This window comes from Rattus norvegicus, chromosome 1 (assembly GCF_036323735.1).
Source record: "Rattus norvegicus strain BN/NHsdMcwi chromosome 1, GRCr8, whole genome shotgun sequence".
In the NCBI taxonomy this organism is placed as follows: Eukaryota; Metazoa; Chordata; class Mammalia; order Rodentia; family Muridae; genus Rattus; species Rattus norvegicus.
In genome coordinates, this window is record NC_086019.1 from 103,788,786 (window position 1) to 103,806,479 (window position 17,694).

The 17,694-nt window shown below is 49.4% G+C and overlaps 1 protein-coding gene across 1 annotated transcript; it reads left to right on the forward strand.

Annotated features, from left to right (window-relative positions):
• Window positions 1–77: 77 nt before the first annotated feature.
• Window positions 78–17,282, forward strand: Klk5l2 (kallikrein related-peptidase 5 like 2; the record flags this gene model as incomplete). The annotated part of the gene is made up of 6 exons (XM_063280700.1): window positions 78–343; window positions 726–753; window positions 2,033–2,434; window positions 2,513–2,774; window positions 2,940–3,016; window positions 16,738–17,282. Coding segments are annotated over 6 exons (1,146 nt in total), but the record flags the coding sequence as incomplete, so codon positions are not given.
• Window positions 17,283–17,694: the final 412 nt, after the last annotated feature.

The following is a 17,694-nucleotide window of genomic DNA, read 5'->3' on the forward strand; positions in this document are numbered from 1 at the left end:
CAGGACACACCCTCCTCTGTGATATAACTAAGAGGTCTAGTGGAAGATTCTAGCACCCCTTAACCTGACCACCCTCCTGGTCCTCTACCCCATGTCCCTTCACATCCACAGGAAAGTTTTTCTTCCCAATCCATTTTCCACCCAACGCTGTGCCCTACCCAGAACTCCTTTCGGCAGGTGCCTTTCCCCTCGTCCAGTCCAGGATCCTTGGAGGCTGGGAGTGTGAGAGACATCCCCAACACTGGCAGGTAGCTGTGTATCACTATGACAAGTCTGTTGGGGATGGTGAGGAGCATCCTAGTCCAACCCCAGTGGGAACTCACAGCTGCCCAGTGCATCCCAGGTAGGATGGGCTCAGGTGTGGCTGTGGCCAGAGCACTTGCCTGACAAGCTAGGGTCCCTGGGATCCACCTCCCAAACACATTAGTAGGAGGACAATTGGGGTGAGGGGAGCTCCTCTTCTTCAAGGAAGACTATGACAGCCTCTTCTTTGGAGAACCTCATGGGAGATATAGGTCTGAGAGATGAAGGTTGGTGCTGGGTCAGAAGGGCAGAGGGGTGGATGGGCCATGAGCACCTGAGTCTCTCCTCATGTCTCTCCATGTTCTTGTCTCGCTAACTCTTGGGACCCTGTTCTTTGTATGACTATGTGAAATTGTGTTTTTGTCTCTCCTCCTTCCCTGAATCCATGTCTGGGCATCTGTCCTCTCTCTGTCCTCCTCTAGGTACCTCTTTGACCATCTGTCACTATGGGTCTGCCCCCTCTAGGTCTCTGCCCAACTCTCTCTGAGGACTGGGTCTCTCTCTCCATCCACCATCACTGCAGACCACACTGAAGAACAGGATTCTCTGAGCCCTAGTAAGCAGGAAGGTGTGGGGGGGCATATGCACATGTGAGGGAAGTCCTCAGCTTCTCCAGATCAACCTGGCATTGTAGGATCATGTCCACTCTTGGAACACACAGGGAGAGGCTGGGCTGGGCTGTGACAGGGCAGCTACATGAGCACAGAGAGAGGGCAGGGTACTGGGAGGAAGGGTGCTCAAACCTTGGGCTGTGACTACGTCGTAGGGGCCAGGCAAGCTCAGGTTAGCCCAGTGCACCTGAGTAGCTCTCAGGCCTGCACCTTCCCTGTTCCATTTCCCCTTCTCTCTTTACTTCCTGCCTCATTGTCCTTTTCCTCTGTTTGTCTCTGCCTCTCGTCTGTCCCCAGTGCCTTCTCTCCCTTGTACTTGCTGCTCCCACGTGATCCCACATGCTTAACCGTGGTCCAAACTGCCCCTTCCCTCCGTTACATTTACAGTTCTCTCATTTTAATCATGTGTGTGTGGAGCATGTATGTGTACTGTTTGTGAGTGTGTGTGAGAGTACGTGTGTATATGGAGGCCAGGAACACACGTGAGCTGTCTTCCTCTCTCGCTCTCGAGCTTGTGTTTTATAACTTGATTGACCAAGTTTATTTGTTTTATATGTGTGAGTGTGTGAGTGTGTGTATGTGCAAGCATGTATGACACTGCATGAGCTCGGAGGTCAGGACAAAGACTGCAGGTGTCAGTTCACTCCCTCCACCATATAGATCATGGGATTGAACTCAGATCACGATGCTTGACTGCAAGAGCCCCTACCAACTGAGATGCTTCACTGCCTGCATCTTTTTTCTTTAATCATCTTAATAAAATAATCCTGTATATGAGTGTTTTGCTTATGTGTGTGTCTGTGCACTGTGAACTAGAGTTACAGACACTTGTGAGCCAGCAGGTTTGTGCTGGGAATGAACCCAGGTCCTCTGAAAAAGCAGTCAGTGCTCTTAACCACTGAGCCACCATCTGTCTAGCCATCTTCTGCCCCTATTTTTGAGACAGGAGCTCATATATTCAGCATAGCAGGGTCCCAGGCAGCACTAGAGATCATCATGTCCCTGTGTCCTCAGCCCGGAAATTGCAGGCACGTGCCACTCAACCTGATTGGCATCTCAGTTCCTAAGGTCAAAGTCAGGTGCTCACACTAGTGCAGTAAGCTTGGTAATCCGCTGAGCCTCTCACACCCTGGTGTCCCTGCTTTTCCCATTCTGTGTCTCCGTCTCCCTCCCTCTCCTGCCAGTACTTTCCTGCTCTCTCTGCTGTCCATTCTCTCTTTCCCCATCCATTTCTCCTCTCATTCTCCCTTTTGTCCAGATTCCCTGCATGCTCCTCCCCCTCATCACTGCTTCGTCCCTCACATAACAAGGTGAGGCTGGGTCAGCACAGCCTGGACACTGATGGAGACACTGGCCAGGATGTCCCTGTCCGACATTCCATCCCACACCCACTCTGTAACAGGAGCCTCCGAATACCCACGTTTCTCAGCCCGGATGCTGACAACAGCCAGGACCTAATGCTGCTTCAGCTGAGGGAACCAGCCAACACCACAGAGGCTGTGTGTGACAAGCCAGCCCACTGAGGAGGCTAAGCTGGGGAGCTGCTGCCTGGCATCAAACCAGGCCAGATAAGTGTATGCCTGGGTCAGACCCAGTAACCTGGACCAGGAAGTGCGGTTCTGGAGGAACAGGCCAGGCAACTGAGCTCCTGTATTCCTGTCATGGTTGTGTTCTCTCGGCCCACAGCTCTAAGTGCAAAGATGCTGCAGTGTGTGGACCTCACCCTCATGTCCATTGATGTCTGTACGGACTCTTATTCACAGAGGGTGACAGAATTCATTCTGTGTGCTAGACAGAGATACCTGCATGGTGAGCAGCCCCAACCCCAGGTCGCTGAGACAAGACACGGAGACAACCAGAGTGAAGGAAACTGATTCTTGCCTGAGGCCCAGCAGCATCTCCTCAGATGCTTAGACACCATAGCCCATCAGCACCCTGCCCTGCAGTGTGTCACAGCCTCCTCTACTCCAGTCCTGTCCCCTCTCTTCCCAAGAAACCCTATGTCTCTCACTCTTCCACATCCAGGCTTCTCAACATGTGGACACCTTTTCTTATGTATCTTCATGGTACCTATGACCATCCTAGACCCTGAGCAGCCAACAGTGAGCCTAGTGTAGCCCCACCCACCCAGAGAACCAATATGAGTGACAGGGAATGATGCATGGCGTTTCCTGGGCCAACATTTCTACTCACCACAGACAGAGAAGACAACACACCAGTTCATCCATCGTGGCGAGCTCACGAGTTGTTAGATTAGCCTCAGGAGCACAGAAGGCAACTGCATCATCAAAGAGCCTGCCCCAGGACAGCACTTAGGAAAGCTGTGTCTCCTGAGTCTCCTGCACAACTCAAGCCGTTCCCCTCAAGACTCTCCTGTCCTGAGGGGCCTCCTGAACCCCATGCTCACACCAGGAGGGGGATTTGGATGTGGAAAACACAGATCCAGAAAAAGGGGCAGCCATAAGCACTAAGCACAACTCAGGCGTGATGGGGTAGAATGTCATAAGGTGGTGGAGTCACGGGGCAGACAAGAGGCCTGAGATGCTGGGAGGGTCACTGTGGTAGGAGGGGATGTTGTGTGCAAGGTCAGAAGAGGCAGCACCTGACACAGGGATGCAGGATACTTGGAACTAGGTGGGAAGCAGAGGGGGAGGCAGGTACCAGGTCCTCAGGGGAGGGGTCAGAGGGCTTCGGGGGAACCAAGGCTCTTGTGACTAAATAAGTGTCAGCAGACAGAGTGTGAACGGGGCTCAGAGCACAGGGGATGGCCCTGTCTGCAGGGCCTCAGCTGAGCCACATGGGACAGGAGAAGGAACAAGTGGAGGGAGAGGAGGAGGGAAAAGCAGAAAAGAGGGAAGAAGAGAAAAGGAGAAATACCACACAATTCGTTATTTGCCATGGTCTAAGCAGGATGTCAACTGTCTGATTTCAGATCAGAAGGATCCCCAGGGCGCTCCATGTGTGAGATGACCTCATGCCTGGAAAATACTTGACCAGGCACAGGCTGTCAGCATCCATTACAGTCTCCACTCCACAGAGACATATTTTCATGAAAATCCTGTGACAGGGGTCATACCTGCAGGAAACAGGAATCTTCCAGAATGTTCATCCCAGGAGAACAGCACAGACAGTGGCGTGGTCTTCACAGCAATGAGGACAGTGTACAGTGACCCAGGACTGTGAACCATCAAGACAGAGCAGCAGAAACATGGGAGTCTGGGGGTAAAGGGGGTAAAAGGAGCTGTGAAGCCATACAGGGTGTCCAGAGACACAGGGAGACAGGAAGGCCCTCTCCAATGAAGATGAAAATCAAGGTGTCTGGGGTGGGGCTCTGTGCTGGCCCTACCGGGATCCCACTGAACACAGATTAACCTTCTCTGATCCTCTACTCTTTGCACGGCCCCTTGTCTCCATCACTGTCTGCCACAGTCTCTAAGGTTCAGTCCTGTGAGTGAGAGTCTCATCTCCACCTGACCTTTGTCTTACATCTTCTCCAGCTCTCACCTTCTAAGGACACTGAGGGTTCCTGGAATCTGATCTAGCAGGTTGGTGTATGAATATTGGGCTTTTAGTGTCTGGGTCTGCAATTCTGAAACTCTATAATGAAAGGGGTTTTTTGGCGGAGGAAGGGATGATCCTGGGCTCTCTTTATCTAGCACTGTGAATTTGTCTGAATACACACACACATTCGCATGCACGCACACACACACACACACACACACACACACACACACACACACACACACAGTCACTAATCCTATGAATCTTAAATATACCATGTTCCCTTGATGAAAATAATCACTTTCACAGAGCAGGTCCTGTATTTTGGGGATTATCATTCACAAACAAACACAGAATTTCACTTTACCCTTAAAAACAATGGGCATCTCACAGATTAAGTAGAACAGTGTGGACAAAGTAATTCTTCGAAGAGTGAGAAATGACCTGTTGAATGCCAGAGGGTCAGATTGGCATGGACTTGATGTGCCGCAGACCCACGTGCCTGGAATGAGGAATTCTGTCTCTCACCCACAAAGCTCTTTGGAACCACAAAGCCCTTTCGTGGAGATTTGGAATTGCAGACTCAGCCCCAGAGATCCAACATCTAAGGACACATTAGATCACATTCCAACCAACTCTGAGACACAGAGTTGTGGCCTCAGTATATGTCAGGATACCTGCCCCACCCTGTGCAAACTTTTGAGACTCTCTCCTTGCACATCCAGACTCTATGTGCCCAGTATTTGCTTATGGGACATGAGACATCCAAATTTATACTGGAGACTGAGTTAGATCTAACTTTACATCCAAAGATGTCTCAGTGTTGCATATTAATATGTACATATGAACATGCGTGTTATAGTTACTGAAGCTACACTGTGAGCACAGCTGTCATCCACAGTGATATGCTAGCTGTGCCCATGGATCCTCAGCTGCTATGGTCACAGCCATGCTGTCCTGGTTAGGGTTACTATGACTGTGATGAAAGACCACCACCAAACCTCTCAAATGACTCTAGCTTGTGTCAAGTTAAAACTAGTCAGCACAAAGAGGAGGGGACAGAAGCCATCAATGCCCATAGGACAGACCATGGAGAAGGGAAATGCTGAGGAGGACCCTGCTCTCATGGATGGTGACACACTTCTGAGGACTGTAGCCCCTGGGTCTCAACCCAAACTGAAGGTGATCCCGAGGACATTGTCAGCTTGAACCTCACGCTCACCTCAAACATGTCCCCCTACCGAATGCTCTCTGGGGACTGCAGTTCCTGCAATAGAAAGTTAGGCTCTGCATCCTAGCATAAGGCACTCAGAGCAGGAAGTCCTCACTGCTGGGGAAGCATTGGGGAAGACAAGAGCCCACAATCCTGGATCCTGGGGCAGACAGGCGCTTGTACCCAGCCTACACCTTCAAATGCTCTTCGCATTTTTGCACAAGATTATCCTTCTTTCAGCAACCCTGGAGTGCAGACCCCAGACCTCAATCCCTCAGACCCAAAGTTCCAGGCCCAGGATCCTCTCTCTCAATCCCAGGGGTCCACACACAAGCCCTCATCCCTTAGACCCAGGGACCTAGACCCCAGCTTTCCTACAGAGAACCACGGGCCCAGACTTCAGCCTATTCCCTCAGACACAGGACAATTTCCAGCACTTGTTCCTCTGACACAAGGGTCAAGGCAGCTCCCTCTTCCCTCTGATAGAAGAAAAGACTTCCTGGTGCCACCTAGTGGCTAATTCCTCTAAGTGCAAAACCGACTTTTATTCACTTTGCACAGCACAACAGAACCCCTGTTCTTGGCTCTGTGGTGCTGCTTCACACTGGGGCCTCCCACACTCACTCACCTCTCCCATCCCTCCAGTCCCTCAACTGTAAACAGGGTTGTGGTCGAGGGGCTTTAGGGATACAGAACAGGATGTCATGTCTGTCAGATTAAAAAGAAACAGCCAGGGATGGTGGTGAGCATCTTTAATCCCAGTACTTGGGAGGCAGGGAGAGGGAGGTAGATTTCTGAGTTTGAGCTCAGCCTGGTCTAGAGACTGAGTTCCAGGACAGCCAGGACTACACAGAAAATCCTTGTGCAGAAAAACAAAAAGAAAGTAAGAATCCAAAACAAAATGTCTTCTTCCACTGACTCTATCCACTCCCATGAGCTCTGTGCCCAGATACTGTAACTCAGCACTGACTCCCAGCCAGCAGGAACCCAGCCACCAATGTTGCTGGAGAGGGGACTTATTGTTCCTGCCTCTTAAATGAGGAAAACACGGCACAGAAAGACTGAGTGATATGCCCAAAGGCACTAAGTATTATGTATCTGGGCAGGATTTAAACTCAGTACCTTCATCCAGATCAAATGCCTGAATCACATATGCTAGCTGGTTTTTAACCACTAGCCTGATTTTATGATTTGTACACATAGTTCACAGACATTACCTCACTGTACCCAAGTGAGTTCTGTACCTTCCCATCAGCCCAACGTAAGACTCTGACAGCCAAGCAAGACTGCTTCACACCCAAGGAGCAACCCTGGAACCAAAATCTTAGCCTCTGTCTATAGCTTGGAGACTGGACCAGTCTTCTCCTGAGCAGCCCGTTTGTGGGTGAGGAGCCCAACACTGTCCCTTGCTATGCAAACTAAATGTTAATTTAGAGTTTCAGAAGAAACCTTCATGTGGGAGGCAGCAGAAGCATTGTCCTTATGGGTATGTCTTAAAAGAGGAGAGGAAAGTACGCCAGGGTCTTCACATTACTCACTAACAAACAAAAGGTGAGGATGTAGCTTAGGCAGTAGGATCTCACGTTGCATGCACAAAGCCCTATGCAATCTCCATTAGACATAAACCAGGCATGGTGATACACTCGGGAGAGTAGCAGCAAGAGAATGAGAAAAAAGCTCATGGCCATTCTTGGCTATGTAGCAAGTGCAAGTCCAGCCTGGACTACATAAGACCCTTTGATTAAAAGGGGAGAAGAATTATTGATAAAATACTTATGCACAAACATAAAGCCCCGAATATCATCCGCATCACCCACATAAAAGTGGGGCACACGTGGAATGTATGTACTGAGATCATCTATCAGGAGGAACTCTGAGGGCCAGTCAGGCTAAATGGACAGGCAAACGCTGGGTTCAATGAAACACCCTGTCTCAGACAATAAGGTGGAGAAGGATAAAGACATCCGAGGCCAACCTCTAGTCTCTGTGATTGTGCACACACAAAGCACAGGCATGCTCGCACACACACACACACACACACACACACACACACACAGAGGGGTAGGAGAAAGACAGGGAGGGAGGGAGGGAAAGATGAATGCACTCACACGAACATACACACAGACTCCCCCCCATACACAGACTCTCACACATGCATATAGACACACACATGTGTAAATAAATCTTTTCTTCTCCTGTTGAAACGGTTGTCACTGACGTTTATTGCCTCAGTCTCCTAACCTAGCCCTAGTCCTGAAGGATTCTAACCTCCATACAATGTTACCGAGGTCTAGAAAGTTTTCAGCCTCTGAGACTTCCTGCTGAAAACGCTCACTCTTTCCTGTTTGCTCTGCACTCTGACTGCCTGGTTCAACTCAGCTGTTCTGACTCAAAATTCCTCTCCATACTAAACAATCTGCTATCTCTCTCTCTCTCTCTCTCTCTATATATATATATATATATATATATATATATATATATATATATATATATATATATATATATGTCTCTCTGTGTGTGTGTGTGTGTGTGTGTGTGTGTGTGTGTGTGTGTCCTCTTAATTAGCTTTCCGACAGTCTCTCTTCTTGTGAGAGTTGGAGAAGTCCTATTCTGTCAAATCTTTCTCTGACTGGTCACTTTGTCTGCCACTCAATTAGACATCCTTTCAAACATGTGTGTTTCCTTCTACAAACTAACTTGACCATCATCATTTGGAATTAAAAGTTTGCATTAAGGATGTGTCTAAGTTCCAGCCAGAGGGCCGAGCTGCACCACAACTAGAAACAGGGATTTTCAATAAAAAATAAAATCGTGGGGTTCACAGTGTAATCAAATATCCTGCAATACATACACACCATGATATTAGAAACTAACTAAGTTAATAGGAAGGAGTCTGAACTGGGCTCTGTGAATCCAGTTAGAGTCTCTGAATGCACCCTTGACTGAACGGGCGAAGAGCGGGGGTTGGGAGGTCAGGTTCCCTCAGTTGAGACATCTGCTTTCCCTGAGCACCAGGACTCACAGGCATTGTCTCCAGCAGAGACTCCTCCAAAGCCTGCACCTCCAGACTATAAGTCAGGCCCTTGTTCAGGGATGATAGAAACATCACAGAAGGGCTGTGAGCCCAGGGGGGTGTGGTGACCAAGTGGGGATGAACGGAGTGGACAGACTGCAGGGCGAGAAGGCAGAGAGAAGGCTGGGGTGAATCTTTACAGAGCAGTAAAAGATTAGAATGTGAAGCCAGATGGAGAAAGCAGAAATGTGGGGACCTGTCCGAGGGAGAAGCTAACAGTAAGTGGTTGTGGTGGGGGAACCACAAAGGGGAAGAAGTTAGTGAATGAAAAAAGAAATAAAAGGAAGGCATGATTGATCCTTTGTGTGGTGGAGGAGAAGGTTTATTGTAGATATGAGAAACCATAAGATTCAGAGAGGACAGAGCTGGCAGACTGAGCTAGATCATGAGAGGAGAGGGAGGAGGAGATGAGAGCCAGGTTCCAAGAGACCCAATGGGCGAAAAAATGGGAGTCAGAACGACTGAGGTTATATAGGGAAGAAGGGCAGGGTACCCCAGCTTTGAGGACCCTATAACAGGCAGGACCTGAGAGGCACCTGAGGAAAACCTGACAGCCAGCATCAGCTTGGAGACATTAATTCTCACTCCAGGTTTGAAACCTAACTAACTGTGAGGACAGCAGGAGGATGCAGAGCAAGCTAAAGAGAGTTTCAGGAGGAGAAATGAGTCAGGGAAGGGAGTACTAGGAAGCTGGTGGCTGCAGAAGACCAAAGGTCTGAGTTAGATAGAAGTCCTGAGTTTTTCATAACTGATCCATGGGAGCTGATCAAAGAAAGACTCCTCAAGAGGTGAAAGGGAAAGTAAGAACGGGAAGAGAAGGAAAGAGGGGACAAATGGAAGAGAGGAGAAGAGGAGGAGGGAGAGGAAGAAAAGAGGAAGAAGGGTAGAGAGGAGGAAGATGGAGGCAGGATAAAGAAATATAAAGAAAACTGGGAGGTGGGGTGGAAAGGAGAAAAGGGGGAAGGGGAGGCAGAGGAGGCTCTGGGGAGGAGGCACAGGAGGTGCACACAGTGGGAGCCAGGGTAGAAGGAAAGACAACACTCCAGCCTAAGGCTCAAGGACTTCTGTGTTGGCCAAGATCCCCAATAGGATAGCTGCAACCAGCTTGGGGCAGGCAGGAGGACATGCTGATGAGGTCACTGGGAGGGGCAGAGCAAACACACTCCCAAAGCCCACACACTGAACTGTAGTTGAGAAGACGTAGGATGTCCTAAGTTGTCCTTTGTGTGTCTTAGAGGCAGTATGTGCCTGGGCAGCTCACAGTTATGTGTCTTCTGGAAAGCTTAGTTCAAGCTCCTCCTCCAGATCCATCAGGAGCCCTCAGTATAGCCACCAGGGTGTTCCGAAGAAGTGGCTGGAAGCTGGGAATGTGAACTGTGGACTCCCCTCCCATTGGCCTTCTGCATAGTTTTTGCCCTATCGGAGCTTCATTTTCTCTCTATTAAGGAAGCCCAGGCACCATCTCCCAAGAGGACACAGAAATCTGAGGTCAGACAGCAGTGAGCAGCAGCCCGAGTCCCACAGAAAAATGACACAGATGAAGCTCATCTCAGAGTGAAGCTGGGCACCGCTGAGTGAGAACGTGGTAAAGAGACAAGTGGACATGGGAGACTTCTAGAACAGCTTAACCTAGGGGGTCCAGAGTGTCTGTAGGTCTAGCATGGAGACCTGAAATGGGGATTCTGGAGGATCTGAAGCACCAGGGTTCCAAAGTGCCTGGAGTCAGATGATTCCAGACAACTCTAACACTTTGGGCTCCGGAGTTTCTGAGGATGCAAGTAGACAAAATACTCTAGAGTCTGAAATCCCATGTTCTAAAGATATGTTTCCTGTATGTACAGGGGGACTGAGCCAGTCCTTCAGGTTTGTCCCATAGAGCCAACAGCTTCCCAGACCTAGGGAGGGACGGAGCTTGTAACTGATGTCACGCTTGGCTGTGTGACCTCAGCTTAGTCCCTCCTGCTCTAGGGACCTTCTCATTATGGTGGTTCTAGGGAATTGTTCAAGGCCCTCTGGGGGTTCTGACACACAACTTTCTGTTACTCTAGTGCCTGGTGATCCCATGTCTCTAGCCTCACGGGCACCTGCACTGGTACACAAGTTCACATACGAAAGCACACACACAAAAATTAAAATAAAATAAATGAAACTCCCTAAGTCACTTTGGGGAGATATGCAGACTTGATATCTGGTCTCCATGTGTACATGGGCATGTGTGTTCAAGTTTAATATATTTTAATGAATAAAACTAAAATTAGTCAAGCAGATGGTAGTAATGCACACCTTTAATCCCAGCACGTGGGAGGCAGAGGCAGGCAGATCTCTGAGTCTAAGCCCAGCCTATTCTAACGAGTAAGTTCCAGGGTAGCCAGGGCTACACAGAGAAACCCTGACTTGAAAACAAAACAAAAGAATTAAACTCACTCTCTAGACTTCAGGTCATGACAACCAGATCCAAGACCTTCCCAGTCCATTTGCTAACATCAATCCACATGCAAGGTGGCATGGTGGCACATACCTGTCACCCCAGTCTTTGGGAGGCTGAGGCAGAAGGATCTCAAGTCCATACTCAGATCAGCAAGACCCCGTCTCATAACAACAGAAAGAACCAAAGCTCCAGAAGTCTCTCCCGGGTCTGAGAAGCACAACTTTAACAGTCAGTTTCCACAGCTACCCAGAAGCTCTGGCTCTGTGCTACACTGTCCTCTGGTTTCTGCTCTTTCTCTCCTGTACCCTCCCTCTGAGGGATCTGCCCCTTGGTGGAATTTCTCCTTGCAGACTCAGACAATGCCTTCAGACTAATAAATGCTCATTAGAAGGACCTAGTCTCACATCCCACCAGTCACCATGGCGTCCAGCCTGTAAACCTGACCATCCACTGCCTCTCTTTCCACTCTACCCAGCCCTACCCCGAGACTTGGGCTGGGCTAGGAGCTTATGAATTCAGGCTTTCGGGTGACTGCTCCCCTTCTGGTATCTCAGCTGCCCTGGATGTTGTCACTGGAGGACCTGGAGGGGGTGAGATCTTTAAGAGAGAACTTGGGAAAGTGGGTGGGAGGGGAGAGGGGACCCTACAAATGCTTTGGTGTCCAGGAGGCAAATACTACCCTGGATGATCAGTTGTCAAGGGATTTGGGTCTTCTGTGTCCTTTTCCTGTCTCTTCAAGTTGAATTGGAACCAAGAAAATGTCTTGAAGCTTCTAGAAAGAGCCTAGGCTGAGGGGGGAGGAAGGGACAGGCTGAACTGGGAGGACTTCCCTGAAAATATTTGTCATGGAGCCAAGAACATGGTCAGCAGTTATCCAGGTCAAGTCAGTTCAGAACCACCTCCCTAATGTGTCCCACTCTGGGCAGACTGCGGACAGGAGGGTCTGACCTGACTGCATCTCCCTGGAGGATAAGGAGTGGGGAGCAGCCAGGTCTCAGTATCTGCAGTCACTGCTACCATGCAGGGCAGGACAGACGCCATAGAATCTTGATGACATCGCCTCTGGATTACCATGTCTTGGTCTTCCAAGGCTTGCATAGTCTTTCAGGATGAGTTGAAAGAGGAAATAGCAAGATGAGATGGACTTGAATTCACTCCCCCAAACTTCCTGAGGTCTCTTCATGGGCCAGACTCTAACACTGTGTGGAACCTGGGAATGTAGGGTCAGTCTGGTGGGATCTGTTTAGAAGGAGTTCTCAGTCTGATGAGGAGACACCACAGAGAGTCTGGGGAGGGAAGAGGTGACAGAGAAGGTCAAGAGTTGGGACAAGCTGTGCAGTCTGGGAGTGAAACTGCAGGCTGAAGTCCAGCACTGGCTATGCCTAGGGCAAGGTCACAGAGACCCAGCTGGGCAGGTTGGAAGAGGAGAAGGAAGTTCAGCCTTTCTAACTCCTGCTGAGGACATGGGACTTTATTTAGGGGCTATCAGAAGTCCATGGGAGGCTTGACAGGAGAAAGGAGTGCTCATCTCTGCTCTAGAAAGACCCTGGAGAAGGCAGATGGGGTAGTGAAAGCCTGTCATTCAACACCTGAGAGCCTAAGGCATGAAGGTGGAGAGTTCAAGGCTAACCTGGGTAATTAGTGAGACCTGGAACAAAATGAATTGTAAAAAGAGGGCTGAGGATTTAACTTGGGAGTAGATGGCTATTCTAGAATCCACCAGTAAGAAGCAAGGGGTGTGTGTGGCTCAGTGCAGTTATCCAGCTTAGAGCAGAAGAGAGGAAAGAAAGAAGGGAAGGAGGGAGGTAAGCTCTCTAAGGATTTGAGTATGGGGCAGACTACAGAATACTAGACTAAATGGGAATCATGGGAAGCTGGATAGAATCCTTATACAGGTCCATGGGAATGAGAGAGACCCAGAGGCTATTGAATAACACTGGGGTCTGCCAATTCTGGAAGGCACAGAGGACCCTCCAGGGAACAGGAAGGAACAGAGGTGGAGGCCGCGGGAGACAGAAGGCAGATCAGTAAAAGTAGATCTCTCAGTCAAGCATCATGCTGTGTAACTGTCCTCCCAATAGTCAGGAGGCTGAGGCTGGAGGATCATGAGTTTGAGGCCTGCCTGGGACATATAGAAAAACACTGTGACAAAAGACAAAAGAAAAGTGTCCTACACAGGGGATGCACTTCTGTCTACAGAAGGGTGATGGGGACAGATGGATCCAGCCTTTCCCCAGTTTTTGTCATGATCCTCAGATCACTAAGACCTGGACCTTCCTCTACTCTGTGAGTTCTCTTTGCTTTCGTCTTGCTGGTGTCTGCAAGTGAGGGGCACTAAAGTCAGGTACTGGTCTGATCAAAGAGGGTGCCACTTTCCCCAAAGTATCTGCACCCTGGAACTTTCCAGCTCACACTTTCCCCAAGACCCCTATTCCCATTTCCATCTGAGCCACCAGCTAAATGCCCCTAAATCCTCAATCCTGAGTCACCAGAAGTTCTAGGCCACCTGAGCCCTTGAATCTGAGTTCCCAGGATGATCTTTCTTGCCCTGTAACCTTGGGGAAACTATTTTCCCTCTCTGGGCCTTGAGAGCTTTATAGCTATGACAGTCATGGTGAATTCTCAACCACATCATGTAGGTGACACATGTGATAAACAATGAGGGTGGTTGAGACACCAAGAGCTCAGGACTTAGGTCTGAATCCTGTGGCTACCAGTTCCCCAACACTGCAAGTCTAGTTTCCCAACCCTAGGAAGGAGCCAAGTATCCTCCCTAAGAATCCAGTGTGGTTCTCTATGAGGTGTGTGAGCATGATGGGACAATTGGGACACTCTACGCACAGTTATTCCCACACAGGGACCATGTGAGGCAGAGGGTGTGGGAAAGTCCAGTGGAAACATCACTTGCTGTGTAAGCATGAATGTCTGAGTTTACATCCCCAATACCCACATGGAAAGCCCAGCTGCATGCCTGTGAAACAGAGCTGGAATGTGGAGACAGGGGGATCTCTGGGGTTTGCTGGACATCCAGTCCAGCCAGTCTCTAAGCTCCATGTTTAGTGAGAAAACCTGTCCCCCAAAATAAGGTCAGAACTTTGAGATGACACAAATGGTACCTTCTGTCAGGCCTGAATAATGGGACCCACACTGTGGAAGAATGACCACTATTGCCGTCATTTACTAAGGAGCAGGTTGGAATCAGGGATGGCACATAAACCAAGGTCACGCTGAGTGACAGGCCAACCACAGACCAACCTCTGTCACACATCTTGTGGAAATTTTCAGTGTAACCTGACGCTTTCTGCCCTGCAGAAATCTGGAGGGGTGTCCATTAACGATCCTCCTGTTCCCAACATGACCTCTGCCCAGGGCCTCAGCCTTCCCCCATGGTGGCCAAGCCTCCCCTTGGGCTCTCCCTGGGCTCTGCCTCAGCTGTGTGCTGCACCCAGCCAGAGCTTCCACCCTCCTCCAGCTGGGACGGGCTGGGTGCAGCTCAATGCCCAGCTGTTCAGCCAGTGCCCTCCTCCACAGGGCGACCTCACCCTTCTTCTGTTAAGCCCCTCAACTGCCACATCAGTACTCCCACAGCCTCTCAAGTCATTTGGCTCTATTCCTGACCTTGGAAGGTAGAGGACAGAGTGTAGACTTGACCTTGGAGGAGTCCGGCAAGAACATTGCTCAAGTGTCTGATAGTGTGTGTGTGTGTGTCTGTCTGTCTGTCTGTCTGTCTGTCTCTGTCTCTCTGTCTCTGTCTCTCTGTCTCTGTCTCTCTGTCTCTCTGTCTCTCTCTGTTCCTCTCTGTCTGTCTCTCTCTATATATATATGTCTGTGTGTGTGCGTGTGAGTGTGTGTGTCTGTATGTCTGTGTGTGTGTCTGTCTGTCTGTCTCTGTCTCTCTGTCTCTCTGTCCCTCTCTGTCTCTCTGTTTCTCTGTCCCTCTCTGTCTCTCTGTCTCTCTGTCCCTCTCTGTCTCTCTGTCCCTCTCTGTCTCTCTGTCTCTCTGTCTCTCTCTGTCTCTCTGTCTCTCTCTCTATATATATATATATATGTATGTCTGTGTGTGTGTGTGTGTGTGTGTGTGTGTGTGTGTGTGTGTGTGTGTGTGTGTGTTTTGCTCTCCACAGGCAGGAACAAATCCCCCCACCCCTTGTGAACTTCAAAGAGTGTCCTTAAACTTTTGTTGTCCTGTCTCCCAACCCCCGTCTGTGCTCTCCTGCCAGGCGTCCTTCATCTTGATATCTCAGCTCTGTATCTGAATGTGTTCTGGGTTGGTGGAGAACTGTCCCTATCTGAGTATTCACCCTATAGGTGAGTGTCTGGGTCCCTAAGCTCTACAAAATGGCTGTGGGTAAAACACATTTTTTCATTGTGTGCCATATCTTTAGCCCTCCATTTTTTTCTTTTCTTTTTTATTTTCCTTTCTTTTGTTTGAGACAGGGTCTCTCACAGACCTTTGCACTAGCTGGTCAGCCAGCCCCTGGGATCTAACTGTCTCCCCTGCCCCAGGCTCCAGCACTAGGGTTTGAAGGCATGTGCTCCACACCTGACTTTTTATGTGGGTGTGGGTGTTTACCCTGGATGCATGTATGACTTAGTATCACATGTGTGTAGTGCACATGAAAGTCAGAATATGGCCTTGGAATTGAAATTACAGATGGTTCTGAACCACCTTGTTAGTGCTGGGAATCAAACCCGGGTCCCATTCAAGAATGGTCAGGGCTCTTAATCAGTGAGACATCTCTCTATTTCTTACACAGCCAAGACAAATTTGCCTAGGGATGGTGCCCACAGTGGGCTGGATCCTATTGCACCAGCAATCAAGACAACTTCCCACAGACATGCACAGGGCAACCTCTCAATTGAGACGCCTCAGACGATCCTAGGCTGTGTCAAGTTGGGAGCTAAATTCAGATAGAAAAGGAAAAGTAGGGCTCCTTGAATTTTCTTTGCTTTGGGGCAGAGACAATTCTGTGTGTGAGTGTGGATGAAGTTCCAGGATCAGTTAGAATCATGGTGAGGTTGAAAGTGGGATAGCGACGTGGGCATGGGATAGATTATATGGTCTGGGAAGGCATGGAGGGAGGGAGTTTGTTTTGACTCAGGATGTGGAGGATATTGTGGTTGGCATTGGATGGCGTGGGTTTGTGGGAGGGGTAAAGAATAAGCAAAGGTGGGAGTTGGGTTGTGTTTACAAAGCACAGGTTTAGACTGGCTTTCGATCAGGATGATACATGGAATTCAGAGGGCATCTGACTTGAACTGAGTGGGGCTGGGTACTGAACATGGAGGACCGAGTTCTCTTGGTTTGTGTTGAATCAGAGGAGGCTTGGATTGGTTTGGGTTGTTGTTGGAGTTTCATAGAGTGCGGTTGGCTAGGAATTTCATTGATGAAAAGCAGTGGTTGGTTAGAGTAAGGGCGACAGTGGGTTGGCTGTAACTCAGTTGGTTGGTAGAGTTACCTGGCCTCCATCTCCAGCACCACAGACAACAGGCAGGACGGTGCACACCTGTCGCCCCAGCACTCAGGAGGCTGAGACAGGAGGAGCAGCAGTACATTGACTCACCACATGGAATGAAATATTGAGGAAACCCCTTCCTATGTCCACAGGGTGACTCTGGAGGACCCTTGGTCTGCGGGGGTGCCCTGCAGGGCATTGTATCCTGGGGTGATGTCCCTTGTGATACTACCACCAAGCCTGGAGTCCACACAAAAGTCTGAAGCTACATGGAGTGGATCTGGAAAAATATGAGAAGGAACTGAATCATTGGCCCACCATTTACACCCTCAAGGACCACCTCAGACTCTGACTAAGAATCCCCAGTAGTAGTCCTCTCCTACTTCCTACTGCAAGGGGCTGGCCGTCTTGGACATGCGCTCATGAACCACCTAACCAATGACTACATCTTCCTTCTCCCATGTCCTTTTCTTCTCATGGTCTCTGCCTGAAACCCCAAGCCCAGGAACTTCCAGGCCTGCCTATCTCTCTTCTGCCTACAGGCTGTAGGCATCTTTATTAACCTATCAAGGATAACTTGGGGGCAGAGTTTGTACAACAAAAGCTGTTACATTAGGATCTATTGGTCTTCAATCAACCAGATCTTGGGGTACAGAATTTAGCATTGAATATAAGCAGCACTAGACCAACCCCATACAGGGCATAATGGGAAACGTGTGGAGGACTAGGATACAAAGTCTCCTGTTGCATGTCACCCAGAACCCCTTCCCTGGGAGAGAGTACACGACTTCAGGTATGGCTTTGCTCATTTGAATTAGATGTGGAATCAGGGATCAGGGGTGTGACCTCACTCATCCTTGGTTTTCCCATCTGTGAACTAAGTGACCAGAGCACATGTCTCCTAGGGTGTCTGTGAGGATTAAATGAGCTGTGCATCTTAGCGGATCAGAACTGTGTCTGGCACTTTGTCCACACTCATGAGCTGTGCACCCCAGTAAGAGGACCTAAATCTAGATTTCCAAGATCCACCATTAGTTCTAGGATTCCCGGTGGCCAAGCCAGTAAGGGAAACACTCTCTTTGCCTTGGCTGCGTTGGTGACACACAATA